This window comes from Gymnoscopelus microlampas (genome assembly GCF_963454915.1).
Source record: "Gymnoscopelus microlampas genome assembly, chromosome: 9".
NCBI classification, from domain to species: domain Eukaryota; kingdom Metazoa; phylum Chordata; class Actinopteri; order Myctophiformes; family Myctophidae; genus Gymnoscopelus; species Gymnoscopelus microlampas.
In genome coordinates, this window is record NC_139946.1 from 16,983,941 (window position 1) to 17,000,883 (window position 16,943).

General features: G+C 44.1%; 2 protein-coding genes across 2 annotated transcripts; one reads left to right on the forward strand and one right to left on the reverse strand.

The window, feature by feature from the left end:
- Positions 1–708: 708 nt before the first annotated feature.
- Positions 709–4,511, forward strand: lim2.2 (lens intrinsic membrane protein 2.2; the record flags this gene model as incomplete). Its single annotated transcript, XM_084067981.1, has 4 exons — positions 709–886; positions 1,329–1,469; positions 1,891–2,025; positions 4,441–4,511. The coding sequence occupies 4 exons, from the start codon at positions 709–711 to the stop codon at positions 4,509–4,511; spliced, it is 525 nt and encodes a 174-aa protein (XP_083924107.1).
- A 2,725-nt stretch (positions 4,512–7,236) lies between these two features.
- LOC311051421 (integrator complex subunit 4-like) lies at positions 7,237–10,095 on the reverse strand (the record flags this gene model as incomplete). The annotated part of the gene is made up of 1 exon (XM_084065987.1): positions 7,237–10,095. One exon carries the CDS (start codon positions 10,093–10,095, stop codon positions 7,237–7,239), a length of 2,859 nt encoding a protein of 952 aa, XP_083922113.1.
- Positions 10,096–16,943: the final 6,848 nt, after the last annotated feature.

A 16,943-nucleotide genomic window follows, 5' to 3' on the forward strand; every position in this document is an offset into this window, starting at 1 on the left:
TGTGCAAACGATGGCATAGAAACAAACTTTAAAATGTGTTGAAGGGTATTCCAGGAGTTGGGGGAATTAAAAGAAAAATAGGATTTGCCAAATTTGCCAATCCCAGGACATCATCTCAGACAGATACAAAGGATGTTTACCAATGAGGGTTTTAAAACGTAATAACAACCAATGTTTGTTGCCATACCATAAAGCAGCGGTTCTCAAAGTGGGGTCCGGGGACTCCCAGGGGTCCTTGAGGGGGTTCCAGGGGGTCCCCAGCCAAATTATTGATATATAGGAACCAAATGGACTCTTATGTGTCTGTAACCCTGAACGTACAAATGGAACCAAATGGAGCCGTTAGGGTCCATTTGTATGCTCTCAGAGTTAAATGAACACTGATGATACTACAGTATAGATTGGGGGTCCAAGAGATCAAAAGCATATCAAATGGGGGTCCGTGGCCTGATGCATATCAAACTGGGGGTCATTGGTATTCAAATGGTTCAGAATCACTGCTATACAGTAGTTGTAAAAGCCTTCTCTTGTGGGGGTCCCTGGCATATCTTTTCAAATGGTGGTCCGTGGGCTAATATGTGTCAATTTGGGGGTCCTTGACATGAAAAGGTTTTGAGAAATGCACAGTGATAACTCTCTCTCCTCTCTCCCTAGCAGTGGTTTAGCATTCAGGAGTTCCAGCAGTGCTAGCATCGGAGCTTCTCCTCGATGCTGTACACCTTAGCAGGAGGAGGCACGCTATGTGGCACAGCCGCACTCGTGCTCCTCATCGTCTCCACGGCAACCGACTTCTGGATGCAGTACCGCTACTCGGGCGCCTCGGCCAATCAGGGACTCTGGAGGTTCTGCATCAACCACAAATGCCACGCCCACACAATCACCGTTGGTGAGCAGGGGACAGTGGTGGTGGAAAGCAACTATGTACATTTACTCAAGTACCGTACTTGTGCACAGTTTTGAGATACTTTTACTTTACTTGAGTATGTCCATTTTAGAATACTTTATACTCCTACTCCGCTGCTTCTCAGAGGCAACTATAGCATTGCTATAGAGTGTTTGTTCAGTGAAAAAAATGAAGTGGGTGACAACGTTCCAGCCAATCAGGAGAGAGTACCCATGTATCAGCTTAATTTGTTTTTGTAGTGTTCCAGTTACAATTTTGTCTGCTAATTTATTTATGTCATCACTTTTCATCACTCTATCCTGATTGGATAAAATTGGTATCCCGACCTGAATACACTATAGCAATGAGTCAGAATATAGAGCTATTTATTTAACACCTATTTTAACAAAAACATATTTAAGTGTAACCTGTGTTTGCACCACAGCATTCTGGGACGCCACGCGGGCCTTCATGCTGCTGTCGGTGCTGAGCTGCTTCGCTGGAGTGGTGCTGGGACTCAGCGCCTTCGCTAACGGCACCAAGAGCAGGAGGGTTCGAACCGGTGGCATCGCCCTAGTTCTCTCTGGTAATGCATGCTAGGATTTGGGGGAGGCGGGGGTGGTCTTCTGTATTTCACTGGTTCTCAAAGGGGAGCCGCTACTTGGCCCTCACACCTATGTCACACCGCCGATCTGACTCTGTATCTGTCAGTCCTTGTCCCTTTTAAGCCCATATATGGAGATCTCTGTATCTGTCAGTCCATGTCCCTTTTAAGCCCATATATGGAGATCTCTGTATCTGTCAGTCCTTGTCCCTTTTAAGCCCATATATGGAGATCTCTGTATCTGTCAGTCCATGTCCCTTTTATGCCCATATATGGATACTGAAAACAGTGACAACACACAAATGTGTGTGCAAAGGAATTAATTGGCATACTAAATTGGGTAAAACATTTTTTTTTTAATCCAAAAAAGAGAAACCTAAATGTTTTGTTCTTGGTTGCTCAGGCTTCCTGGCCCTGCTGGCCCTGGCCATCTACACTGGAGTGACAGTCACTTTCTTCGGCAAGCGTTTCCTGGACTGGCGCTTCTCCTGGTCTTATATCATTGGCTGGGTGGCCATCATCTTGGCTTTCGCTGCAGGTAAAGGAACAAAAACACCGATTTTACACAGGGGTCTTTATCAGGGAGTCCAGAGTTACTAAGGTCGCCAAATCTTTGTGTGATAGGACCTTTTTTTTAGGGCTGAAACAACAAAAAAAATCTAATTAATTAGAGGTGTTGTAATTAATTAATCAAAATGAATCGCATAATTAATTGCATATCAATATTTGACCTGAGAAGCATTTTTTTAATTAAAACGGATTTAGGTATTCGAGTGAATCAATGAGTGAATACATACGTTTAAGCATCAAGATATGGTTTATTTTGTTATCAAGGTGGTAATAAACAGACCTGTAATGATATGAGCAAATCCTATCCACAAACACAAAGTAATACAAGACCAACAGATCAGTGCAAGTTTTACCATAAAGCGCAGCAATGTTTTTGTAATATATTCAGAGATTCAGGTAGCCTATATACATTCAAGGACCTTCACAAGTAAAACACAATAATTTCAAGTACACAATACTTTCAAGTACATTCCAGAACAGTGGAAACCCTGACCATTAGAAGAAAAATAAAAAATAAAGAAGTCTTGATTGACCTTATTGTCCAATATCCTGTATGAACAAATCAGACTAACAAAAACAAAACTCTCTGTTGCTTCAAAGGCCATAACACGATGTTACTTTGTTGATTTACCAACAATTTAGTTAGTCCATTTTTATTTTAAAAAATAAGATACGATAGACCCCTTCAATCCAACTCTCCCTCAGTATCCTTGGCCAAAAATAATAAACAGACCAACAGTTCAACATAAAGTGGTCGAGTGTGGGTTGGGTGTGGGTCCTTGTACTCCTACTATGAGTCGGACTAATGTTAACCACTGAACGTTATCTTTATCCATGGCTACGTTAACGTTAGCTCTGGCTTTCCACGCTAGCTGCAACATTAGCATTGAGGTGATATGCAAATTCTTTGTTGCACAACCGTGCTTTTATTCACGCTTCCATCAGAGAGTTTTTTTAATCAAAATAAAGTTCCCTTCCACTGGGCCAAGCAAAGCGGTCTGATCGGCTTCTTCTCCCATTGCGTGCACTGGGGTTTAGTGTTGGTTGGTGCACTGGTATGATCGGTACGCCTGAAACTCGTCCAGTGAGAAAACTAAGCGCGAAAATGCGGGGTAAAAAATGATCTTTTTTTCTGTAATTAATTAATTGAAATTAATCAGTTAATGTCCCAGCCCTTTTTTTTAATTAACCACTTGAACCCTCGTCTCCATTTAGGGCGAACAGTTTCCAAAACATTCAATTATTTTTTTTACAATGCCATGATATGCCATGATTTTTTGCTTGCTTTTGCCATTGTTTATATCGCATCTTCATCTTCCAACCTGTAGAATTGTGACTGACAGGCCCACTTTGGTAGTGTTTTTTTTTTTAGGGATCTGAACCAATCCATTTTCAGTGGAAAAACTCTGAACTGGTTCAAAATTAGGCGGGGGGAAAGAACGGAACCAGTTCAACCCCAGTGGAAAAGGGGCCAATCAATGTATACACTATAGGGCCCTATCTTGCGCGCCGCATTACCCCTTACCTTATCCCTAAACTTTTTTACCATTTTTACTATTTTGATAAACATTTTTAAATTGTTCAAATAGCCGATCTACAAGCAAGTAGGTAAGGCAGCGCGCAAGATAGGGCCCTAGGTCTAGCATTATAAATGTGCCTGTAAAAATTCAGGATCTGACAGGTAAGGGGACTTACACAATTCACATACATTGGTGCCACCCAGTGGAATAGCCTGGACACTGCAACCAAACTGTCTTTAAACTTGAGAACTTTTAAACAGTCAATAAAATCACGGCTGATGTAGGCTGCAGTTTTTGAAAGTTAGTAAGGTGATATAATGCGATGTCTTTTGTTATGAAAAGTGTTTATTTAGCGTACTTAGTTGTATTTGAATTGTCTTTATGTGACGACCACATTGGAAATAATGTCCTCGAGTCCTGGATAATTTTGTATGGTTGATACTTTCTGATAAAAAAAAAAGAAAAAAGAAATGGCAGCAAGGTATTGTATGGGGGGGGGGAGGACATGAAAGCATACTACATTATTGAAGAATAATGTAGTACCCTACTACATTACAGCACCCTACTACATTACAGCACCTGTAATATACCTGTATTAACACTTGCAGTAGTAACACCTTTTTTAAGTGAAGGGCTAAATTCACCATTGTTGCGCCCGGCCTAGGAGAAACCCAAGGCGCAACAAAAAAGTGTGACTCTCCTCTTTCCAGCTCCCAAGAACCACCAGCAACAATGCTGTGCAGCCTTTTTATGGGTTTTATTAAAAAGCCAGTGATTTCAGAGTGGGCTTACAGTCGAAGCAAAAGTAACTAAACATAAACCTAACCTTACCTATCAAAACGAACCATTTCTCTCTGTTTCAGGTGTATTTCAACTGTGTGCCTACCAGAAGAACATAGCAGAGCCTGCTCCTCCAAACATGCCTGACAGCTGAAATACGCATTGATTTGTATATCAGTGTTTCTTAACTGGCGGGTCATGGTCGTGGAAGTGGGTCGCAAGACATTTTCACATGATCGCAGATTAATGAATCTTTTACTATGGGTTCATGACCTTATGAAGAAGGAATAGCAGTAAGAAACGGTTGAGAACCACTGATTAATGCAATACCACAGAATTACATACATGTACAACTGCTTTGGACGTCACCTGAGCTTTGGAAATTGCCTAGATTAGAATAAACAGGAATATTTAACTCCAGTGTGTGGTTTATTTAAAGTGAATTTCCAGTGTGTCAATCTCACACTAGTGGAGTGCAACGGAATAATAGAATACAATATGTAGTGGATGGAAGGCACTTCTGTGTTCTCTTGATATGTGTCCGGGGTGTTTTAAATTGTTTGCCTGGACTGCTTCTGTTTCTGTGTCTGTGGATCCATTTACATGTGGACCCCAGGAAAAACAGACGTCACTGACTGTGCAAACTGAATCTCCTCCTCCTCCTCATCACATCACATCACAGTATCATTGAGACTGTTCTTCTGTAGGATGCCATATGTTTGGCTGGACCTGCACACGGATCGGCGCAATACACACAAATGTGGCTGTCTGTCTGACTGACTGACTGACTGACCGACCGACCGACCGACCGACCGACCAGACACAAACACAAACACAAATGTACCTAACCAACCATATCACCAGGGAGGAGACTAATCCCAATATAAGCACTGAGTGAAAACACTGAACAAATTAAAGACTTTTCTTTAATTAAAGACAAAACTGAAATTATTGTTTTTGGAGCCAGGAAGAACGATTTAATGTCAGTGCCCAACTTAATTCGGTAATGTTATAAACCAGAACTCTTGGTGGTGTCATGGACTCGGGCCTGAATTTGAACAGCCACATTAAGACAATTACAAAGTCAGCCGACTATCACCTTAAAAATATCAAGACTTAAATGTGTCTATGTGTTCATCTTCAGTATTCGACTGCTGTGTCTGTATAGGTCTCCCTAAATTATTTTGATCAGAATTCTGCTGCTTGAGACTTTACTAAACAAGGGGAAAATATCACTCCATGCTCAGATCTTTACAGTGGCACCCTGTCTGTCAAATGATCTATTTTGAATCTGTCTGTTTGTCTGTCTTTAATCACACCCACACCCCATGTCAGGTTGGCTGAAACATTCCATAGCGGGGCAACTGTTTGAAACTTTTCATAATAATACTTAACATCTTTAAAATCATCCCTAATGTGCTATATGTGTATCTGGTATACATTTGTGAATAGAGTGTTTTGTCTATGTTTGTGTCATTCTTTTTTTTGTTTTGATTTCCTTATTTAGGTTGAGTTATTTTGACTGTTGTGATTCATAATGTTAGACCACATGTTTTGTCATACTGATTGGCACCGCACTCCACATTACTTAGTTGTTTTTGTCACTTACATTTTAATTGGGTTTTTAAACACAGACGGGGTGTCCAAACGACAACTAAAACAAACACAAAAACCAACACAAATAGACAACTGTTGATTGCTGTCCTTCCTTCTTACAAGCTCCATCATCTGCTTCAGATGTCCTTTCCATATTCATTCACTGTTTGAGTTCTTATACATTGCCCGTTTCCCCCATTTTTATTCCATTTGCGTTTCCTGTCATGTCAAGTGGTGAGTGTTTCCATTACGTATATTTCCTCTACCAACTCTGTCCATTGTTCCTGGGTTGGGGGTCCCACCTTTCTCCATTTCCTTGTGATGGCTTTTTACCAGCCATTAATAGAGAACTACTATTGTCCCATCACTGGTTTACAGGTGTAAAGTGGGTGAAAGTTTTAGTGTAAGCTCCATCATTTTGTTGTATTCCAGAAAGGGACTCAAGATTATACACATAGCATAACACCAGCAGGTACGTGTCGTGTTTACATGAGGTTAAGTATAAGATGTGAAACTGGTAAGGCATTGGTAGGCATAGGCCTACATAGCAGCAGGTATACATGAGATTAGACATAAGGTGCAAAAAAAACAGAGCAGAAAACTTTACAGGGAAAGTAAAGTCTGCACAGAGGAACATACATGCATCTACATTAAGGGAGGGGAAAGAGTGTTCCAGTTGACAGGCCAGGTGACGGGCCTCGTTCAGCAGTCTGATGGTAGCGGATGGAAGCTGTTAAGAAATCTGGTGGTCCTGCCTTTGATACTATGGTAGGTCTCCTTACCTGGCCTTGTGGCTGGGGTGGTGCATGTCCTTATACAGTGCGTTTTTTAAAGGACGACATCACCCATTTTCAACATCATATAATTGGTCCTCACTAATGCTCATGATAATATGGAACCATTTTTGTCTAATTTGTCTGTGTCTCAGAGGAGGGCTGTTGACAGTTCAGAAACCCGCCTACCAGTGACATCATCGTTAGGATTTTTTTTTTTTTTTTTTTAAACAAGATTTCAACAACTTTTATGGCTTCCATTATAACAAACTAACTTTCCAGGAATAGAAAGCCTAAAGTTTCTGTTAGCTTGGATTCCCCATCGATGATGTCACTGGTAGACCGGTTTCTGAACTGTCCACAGCCCTCACAGACCGAGTAGACAAAAATGGTACCATCTTATAATGAGCACTAGTGAGGACCAATTATATGAGGATATGTTGAAAATGGCTGGAGTCATCCTTTTATTTTAGGATTGTTTTATTGATTTTGTAGGCGCCTGCATTGCTTTTATTGCATTTTGTTCTGTGTATGATAGTGTTGTGTCTGACACGGCCTGTTCACTTCCAGCAAGTGTTTGGCAGGTTTGGGCCAGATCCAGACTTTGACAGGCTTGCTGAGGGCAATGGTGCCCTCTATAGCACCCTCTGGTGTTGGGAGCCTGCCAGTGCTGTAGGCCAGGAGGAGACACACCTCAATCTGACATGGTTCTGTCCATGACTGCATGGACAGGTAAACCTTTGACATAAGTCTGTGTCGGTTTGGTCCAGGCTTACTGAAGTCTACGGGCTTGGGTTGGATTACATGAGACTGACCGTCTGGATACAGCACCTGGATTTTAACAGTATTCAGGGGGTCCTGGATGTGTTCCAGCGTGGCATCAATGTCTAGTGCCACCACCAGGCCAGCGATGAACCTCACAGGGTTGTCTGACTTACCTGTCGGCTCGATGACGATGGCCGCTGCTGTCGCTCGCTGGATTTGTGGAGGCAGCTGTGGGTGCAGCAACCTACTATGACTCAGTGTGGTCTGTACAATTTGAACCTGCTCCACTGGCCCTCGGGAGGACAGTTGGGGCGTTAGGTCCAACATCATTCCAACAAAACTGTCCTGCAAGTGGGGCAGCTCTGTGTGAAATGACCTCTGAAAAGAGCCCACCTCCTGAACAAACCTCTCACAGCTTCTGGTGAGAGAGTCCATCCCTCGTCCGGTGCGTGCATCAAGCATCAGCTGCAATGCCCTTGCCTGGAGACGTACGTGATGTATAATGGCCATCTGTCTCCTCTCCAATCCACTGTATAAAAACTCCAGTTTATATGTCTCCTCTGTGATCTGTCGTATTAATGACGTTACCGTGGATATGTACTGTTGGAGGATGAGAGGGACGGACGTGTTCCACAGCCTCTCATGCAGGGCCTTCATGAGCAGTAGCTGACAGCTGAGGTATGTGGCTGTGAAGTCAGCAGCTCCAGCCAGCTCCGGCTGTAGCTCCCCAAGCCTCTGGAGGTCTCGGATAGTGAAGTTCAACATGTCTTGTGCTCCCAGTGTCATCAGGTTCTGGATGGTACTGAACCGGTTCAGGCTCTGCTGGAGGAAGAGCTGTGTGGACTCCACAGCACCAGACCCTCTGCCGGAGTCTGCTGAGTCCAAACCATATACCTCCTTCCTGCCTGGTAACCTTAACGGGGGTACTAAGTGAGACAGGCTGTCTCTGAGGTAGACGTAGTGCTTGAATGTGTGGTTGGAGAACAGGGCCGGCATGGTGGGACAAGACTTGGCTGCGTTGAACACCAGCACCAACACTCCAATGTAGGCTGGGTCGTCCATGTCGGGCTCAGGTGTATCTAAGTAGGGGTGCGTTTCGAGCAGCTCTGGGACCAGGTGCAGAACCAGGGTCGGGTGACGCTCTCCCACCAACTTCAAACACTTCCAGACAGCGTTGCAGTCGGTGGGATACTTCTTGAGGTTTTTGAGTAGCTCCCGTAGGAGTAGCTGGATGCACTCTTTAGTGAAGACGTTGGTGTAACACAGCAATTCATGCAAGGCCTCTCGGATGTGTCGTGATGAATCGGGCAAAACGGCCAGGACCGTGTCCAGCTGGTCCTCTCTGAGCGTTACATGAGTGGAGAGCTGTCTCAGCGCATAGATGGACTGGAGCCTCACTTCCTCGATCTCATCATTGAACATGTCAACCAGAAAGTCCAGGCACTTCTCAGCAAAGCTGGGACATGCTCGTGCCAGAAGGCACAAGGCCTCCACTGCCGCAATACGCACCTCATACATCTCGTCCTCCAGGCCGTGGACGAAGGCCCCACAGGCCCCTGCATCAATCAGGTAAACAGCGTTTTTGTCTATCTTCTCTTTTGGTTTGTTTACACCCCACTTCCTGCCCAAGGAGAACTCTCCAGTGGTATACAGCTCCCTGACTACCTCATGGTCTGTACGTTTCTTCCTGAGATCTGACATCAGGTTCTTGTCCAGGGTCAGCTCCAGGAAATGAGGACTGACTTGCAGCATGGAGCCCAGTGTTTTGGCCGCCTGCACCCTGACCATCCAGGATGCGTCGCTGATCATGTGACTGATCTTCCCAAATGAGTCATCCACCAGACGGATCCCCTCATTAGATGATGAGAAGGGTACAATGCTTTCTGGGTAGAGTTGGCTGAGCACCCCGACCATTTGCACTGCTGCAGAACGCACCTGTTCATAGTCATCAGACAGTGACCTGCAGGCCGGCTCATAGATGATCTGACTAATCTTCATTCCTCTCTCATTCAGCTGAAGCATAGCTTTGATGGCTGATGTGCGCACCCTGGGGTCATCGTCTCCAAAGTACTTGCTGATGATACTCTGGATGTCTTTCACCATGCCAGCAGGTGTGCCCAGTCCCTTGTTTCCTTTGGTTAGAGGAGGCCTGTTCACAGTGCCCAGACACCCCAAGAGCTCCAAGGCCTTCTTTCTCACACCAAAATATGTATCCGACAGGTGCTTACAGGCCACCTCTACGAGCCTCTGCCTAACGGCAGGGCCGTCAGGCAGCTGTGAACCTATGGCCAGCAGAGTACCCAGCAGCTGAGCCAGAACCTGGTGAGACTTCTCATTGTTGACGATGTTGATGACAGTGTCGATGATGCAGTCGGGGCTAAAGCCGTTGGTCTTGGACAGCAGGCCCAGGAGAGAGGCGATCTTCAGCCTCACAGAGGTGTCTGTCTCCTTACAGTGGTGCTCCACTAGGACCCGAATCACGCCCTCGATGCTCTCTGCCCTCACATGCCTGTGACCAAATGCAAGCAGGACCTGCACGGTGTCGTACGAGTTTGTGGATTTGCACAGATCAATGTGGAGCGCTGCTTCCTCCGTAGATCTCATTATTACCGGTCTTCTCTATCACCGCCCGAGCCTCAGCAAAAGGGACACGTAAACGTTCTGCTTCTGTCCACGAGTTTATGGATCAATCTGTGTGTTGTCAGCTTTTAGACAGAATCATCACATCATCAACTATGATGTCAGTCTTGCCCAAATATGGAGTTCTATGACATCAGTACTGTGACATCAGGCCATTGCCAGTGTACTCGGAGGCCAGTCTACTCCCACTTCCTATGCCAGGAATGTCAACAGCTTGGTCCAGGCTTTCTTCTTAAAAATAAAAGCCTGGAGATCGAGGCTAATGATGTACTAACTTGGGAAAATTTGGGACTTCCATATTTGGACGCACACACGCACGCAGTTGAAGAAATATTGTCAAGTGCTGTAATTGTGTCAATTGGTGTAACCAGTATTTTTCATAAGAATGTGATAATATATAGGAAAACTGTGGGCATAAAAGGGACAAGGTCTGACAGATACAGAGATCTCCATATATGGGCATAAAGGGACACTGGTAGACAGACAGATACAGATATCTCCATATATGGCCACAAAAGGGACACAGACAGACGGGTACAACGGGTACTCTGACAAATCCCCCGGCACTATGACGCAGACATATTGGTCGGATCGGCAGTGCAACGTAGGTGTGAGGGTGGCGTAGCCAAGATTAGCTGCTCACAGGGACACACAGACGGACGGACAGGGGCTAAAATATAGTCTCCGGCTTTTGGCCGTCTGGCCTGGTGGAGACAATAAATGATCACAATAAATGAGTGAGAGACAAAAAAGGATGAGAGGAAAGATAGATATAAAAAATCACACCCAGTGTGAAGTGGGCGGTGTGGTCATCACAGACCCATGACTCAAAAAAAAACATAAATGTGTTTTTTTTAAGTGCATAAAAATGTATAGGACTATGCACATGTGTCATGTGTCTCGCTAGCCAATCACAGTGCAGCAAGTGGTCATCACAGTGATGGAAGCTCACTTAAAGAAAAATATAGATTTGCATTGAATGTGTAGGGGTTAGGGGTGTACAATGGGTGGCCAATCACAGTGCAGGGTTAGGGGGGTACAATGGGTGGCCAATCACAGTGCAGCAAATGTCAATGTCCCAACCTCACATATAGGGGGCGGTTACACCGCCCAAAAATCTTTCTAAGTGTCCAAGGCCCTCGAGGAGGTGGGCGCCTGCCTTCCTGCCTCCGGGAATTTTCCTGCAGGTGCCTGGAAGGCCCACCTGTGCCATCGGATAGTTATGCCCAAGACAGAGGCCTCTTCCTGGGGTAGCGATGAGTTCAGCAAGGCCCAAAATCCTGGTTCTCAAAAAAGTTGAGATTTTTTGCCGGGGGTCCTCCAGGGGGTCCCCGGGGACTTCTGGAGCCCATGCAGACACTTAGAAACATTTTAGATTTTTTTGGGAGAACCATGATTTTGGCCCTCGCTGAACCCATTGCTACCCCAGGAAGATGCCTCGTCCTGGGGTAGCGATGGTTCAGCGAGGCCCAAAATCCTGGTTCTCAAAAAAAATCAAAACATTTTCTAAGTGTCCAGGGCCCTCGTGGAGGTGGGCGCCTGCCTTCCTGCCTCCGGGGAATTTTCTGCAGGTGCCTGGAAGGCCCACCTGTGCCATTGGATAGTTATGCCCAGGACAGAGGCCTCTTCCTGGGGTAGCGATGGGTTCAGCGAGGCCCAAAATCCTGGTTCTCAAAAAAGTTGAGATTTTCGGCCGGGGGTCCTCCAGGGGGGCTCTGGAGCCCATGCAGACACTTAGAAACATTTTAGATTTTTTGGGGAGAACCATGATTTTGGCCCTCGCTGAACGCATTGCTACCCCAGGAAGAGGCCTCGTCCTGGGGTAGCGATGGTTCAGCGAGGCCCAAAATCCTGGTTCTAAAATAAAAATCACACCCAGTGTGAAGTGGGTGGTGTGTGGTCATCACAACATAGACTGAGAGAACGAGAGGAATCCATGGTCTCGAAGGGCGGATCCAAACCCAGGCGCCTGGAGCAAGGCGCGTCCTCCGATTGCTTCACCAATCTATGTCCCCGCCTCCCCTCCCCTCCCCCCTCCCCCCCGGTCTGTGCACGGAGCAGGCTGACGTCACCAAATTTAGAGCGACGCCCCTCTGCACTCTGGTTGGTTAGGAGTTAACAAGGTCCTAAGACCATCGTTCCTACACCGTTCGCCCAGACGTTTTTCTTTTGAAACAAAAAAAAGGCTGGGATTCCGAGGCTATCACAACATGACTCACTTTAAAAAAAGGATAAATGACTTTTTTTAAAGTCCATACTGCTATTCATAGGGCTGCACATGTGTCATGTGTTTCGCTAGCCAATCACAGTCCTGAATTTGCAAAGTCAGCCAATCACATTACAGTTAGTGGTGATGACACTAGCTGTAATGTGATTGGCTGATATGAAAAAAGTATCGATTTGCATTAACAATGGATGGGTTAGGGGGTACACACATTTATTGGTCGGTGTCCAAAACTCACTTATAGGGGGCGGCTACACCGCCCCAAGCTACACCGCCCCAAAAATATAGGCTATATAGATTTGATTTGACACATTTTGTATGTACAATTAAGTAAGAGGGGTGTTTAAACTCTTAACCTATTAACCAAACAACAAAGACAAGTATGTACATGGGGATTTGAACCCAGGTCTCTCATCACATGCAACAGCACTACCCAGCTGGCTAAACATAGCCTGGCTAGGCTAAACATCAAGGCCCACTGGTTCTTTATACAGGTTACACTTATACCGAGCTCATGGACACAATATCATTGGGGAGCCAGGTGTCAATCAACTGAAGTCAACCTACCAGGTTATGAGAGGGGGTGGGACAAAAAAAAAGCAGGAATAGAGACTGTCTGAGAGGCGAATTATTTAATGGTAACTAGATTCTACCAAGCTCAGCCCTGCCTGCCTTGCGATTGGCTGAATGCAAAAACAATGTTGTCACATTCTAATACCACCCAAAACACATTTTTTTGACCTGGTCTGTAGCACGCCTCGCTGAGCATTGGAATGCCGATCCCAATTTCCTGTGAGCGAATCCTGTTGCCGGCACTTTTTTTGCAGACTGCAGACTTTTCGCAGATAAAGTATAGTTTTGGACCGTGACGGAGGTGTGCCGTCTCAAGCGAACTTGAGCCACGAGAGGCACCGCCGATGGCGCCGAGCGAGAGTCGCCGTGCCGAACGTTGCGAAGTTCGCTTGAGCCGACTCAGCGCCGTCCGAGTATGTACCGATAGGCACAGAATCGTAAATCATGTTTTGGGGTGAGCATTTGCCCCAACTGCCACTCAAAGTGACTACTGGCCAATCACAGCATGTCTTTTCCGGGACTTGTCAGAATCTATTTGTATAAAACTATCACGCGTCTAAGAGTGAGATAAACAGGTGAAAACAGATGTCTAATTGTTGGTTTAAGTTCAATAAACTGGTAAATGTTGTCACCAAAGCCTGGGTGAGGATACATCATAATATGTCCCGGGGCCTATTACACGAAAGGAGAATTAAATAAGCCTGGATTTAAGTCAAATCCAGGTTTGACAAAGTCTGGTCCGTACAGCCTGGTTTATTCCGTTCCATGAACGCCAAGGCAGGCTGAAAAGGAGCGACTTTGTCGAGCTAGACCTTGTCAAGCCAGGCTGTGTCGAGTCAGGATGGTAAAGCCAGGCTTCCCATAAAAGATCATGAAAGTCGATAGCAGAATCCTTGAACTTGACCAATCATGGAGCCCAAAACCAGAGCAGCGTTCTTCTCTGTGGCTGAACAGCAGCACTGCTGCAGTTCATGGAACAGTGGCGTTCCCAGGAATTACATTTAGGGCAGGCGAGATTCCCCACCTACGAAGGGGGGGGGGGGGGGGGTACTCGGCAGTCCATAAATATATAATTCAGTTAGGCTTAAACATGAGGAGTGTATAGTGAATGTTGGAATTATCGCCTACTAATCTACAATGCGATAGCCTATTATAATTATGCGCCATGCATCCAACCAATATATCTGAGTCTGTGCTCAGGAATGTGTCAATAACATCTCCATGGATTCAAGGCTTCATGGAGTGTGTAATTGATAGAAAATAAGTATGTTTTGGGTGAACTATTTCTTTAAAGCGTCATGTCTCAAATATAATAATATAATATCATAATATATCATAATAAAATATCAAAATGTTTTTGATATTACTTTATATTATTTAATAAATTATGCATTTCATCCTCTATACATATTGTCCAGCAAGCAACCTTTATGATAAAGGCGAAAAATGGAGAAAGTGCAAACACCAGGTTGAAGTTCATCCATGACGGTCATGACAGATCCAGACTGCACTAGCTATTTGTTTACATTTGACTGCATGGCTCATTTTCATAAGACGTTACCATATTGATTTTATCCCACTGTTGAGGGTTATAGTCAGGGGATATTAAAAAAGTCTTGGAATAAATTCCTTACCAAAAAAAATCTTCACCAATGTGTTTGCAAAGGTGTCTAGTAACACATCTCACAAAGACTGAAATTCAGTATCCCTAGGAGAATTTTTGACAGCTCCTTAAAGTTGGGGTACCCACCATAACCTTGGTTAAAAAAAAATCCCTCCCAAAAGAAATCAAATTTTAATTCTGTTTTAAGTAGCATGTGAGGTGTCAAACTAGGGTTTTTGTTTTTATGATTCTGAATCCATTGCAATCATTTGTTTTGCACCAAAACCACTCCTTGGGCTAAAAACGGCCATAGCCATGTATACTTTTTGTGTAAAAAGCCCATTGAGATTGGGCCGTTTTTAGCCCAAGGAGTGGTTTTGGTGCAAAATAAATGATTGCAATGGATTCAGAATCATAAAAACACCCTAGTTTGACCCCTCACATGCTACTTAAAACAGAATTAAATTTGGATTTTTCTTTGGATTTTTTTTTAACCAAGGTTATGGTGGGTACCCCAACTTTAAGGAGCTGTCAAAAATTCTCCTAGGGAAACTGAATTTCAGTCTTTGTGAGATGTGTTACTAGACACCTTTACAAACACATTGGTGAAGATTTTTTTTGGTAAGGAATTTATTCCAAGATTGGAAAATATTCTGCTAATATCCCCTGACTATTAGGGTTATGTTTTATATATTTTGTTTAAGATTTACAGTAGGCTGCCTTGCCCCACTGGAATACAGTGACTGCTATGAATTAATAATATACTGAACCATACGTAAAATGAAGAATACCTTGTGATGTCAGTGACATTTTATTACAAATGAAAATAAAAATAAGAAACAGCGCAGTAACAATATGTTTTCGTAGAGCAGCAATTTTGCATGTACAATATAAATATTAATATATTGTCTGTCGGGCGGAAACCTCATTATGGCCAAAACTGTTACTTTTCATAAACATTCTAAAATAGCAAAAACAGCAGATCGACAAAAAAAAAAGACTTGTGCAACATAATTTGGCAAGACACACCATCTCCGGTTTACTTGACGTATCTGCATAGCCAACCTGCTTCCGGTCTCCTAAAAAGGCGTCCGCCCACTTCACACAGATAGCTAGGCGGGCCCAGGTGCTCTCCAATGAGCCATTAGTAGATAGACTGCCCCACCCTGTTCACCTAGAAGGAACAGCATGAGCAGAGCACACTCCCATAACTCCATATAAGTGAGTGGGGCATCACAGTGTCAGCTGACTGTGATGATCTGGTAACTACCCCAACATGCATAGATGTTATTTTATGTAATGTATCCATGTGAGAAAATGTTTGTTATACAATTTCCCAGTAGATCTGTGACTTAGTTAATGTGTAAAATTTAGTGATTTTACACATTACCTGAAAAAAAAAAGCATGGTCACAAACTTTGTGGGGATTATAGTATTTGCACTCATTAATAGTTTCATTGGGAAATGGGATGCCCTAGATTTCTCCTGTAGTTGGGGATTAATAAATTAGTGCATGCATGCACAGATGAATATAATGTAAATATTTGATCATTATTTGTTGAGAGTAACACTCAAATGTTTTTTTAGGTGCCTCTTGTGCCAGGCTCGGACGTAAAGATCCCACGGTTGAAGCTGAGGTCTTTGCGGACTTCAAGTTCGTCTCTGTACTTTGGGGATCTTGCGGTGGTGATCTTTGGCAGGGAAACGCTGTCTAACTCCAGTTTGACTGGGAAGCAGTCAGGGGCCCACAAAGAGGTGGAGTCAAAGCCACCACTGGATGGCACTAAGTTTGACGCCATACTTGGTGAGTGTCTTTAATTAAAGACAAAACTAATTCTAAAGTGAATCCCTACATATTATGCTTTGATCTTCTATTTTTTAAACGCATCTATATGGTAAACAATAAATAATGTTTTCAGCTGTCTGTTGGCTATCAATTTTGCTGATTACATAAGTGTTCAGAAAAGTGCCTAATGAATCAATCTACATGCCTTTGACGTTTTTCTTGTGTTAATTGTGGATGGTGGATCATATGGGCAGCAAAAAACAATTTTTGTATGTGCGTTTTTTTCACTCACAGGCCATGCCCAGGCAAAGTTCCCTGACCTCACCATGAATGCTATGAGACAGGTCATCAGAAAAAAAGATCAACAATCTGTGCTATTCCAAGCAAGGTATTGACAGGAAGGCAGTGGTGGAAAGTAACAAAGTAATACGTACATTTTTACATTTACAAGTACATGATAAGGGAGTAGGGCATCACATGATGCCCCACTCCCTTATATGGAGTGATGGGAGTGTGCTCTGCTCATGCTGTACCTTCTAGGTGAACAGGGTGGGGCAGTCTATCTACTAATGGCTCATTGGAGAGCACCTGGGCCCGGTGCCTCCAGGAGTGTATAAAAGCCAGCC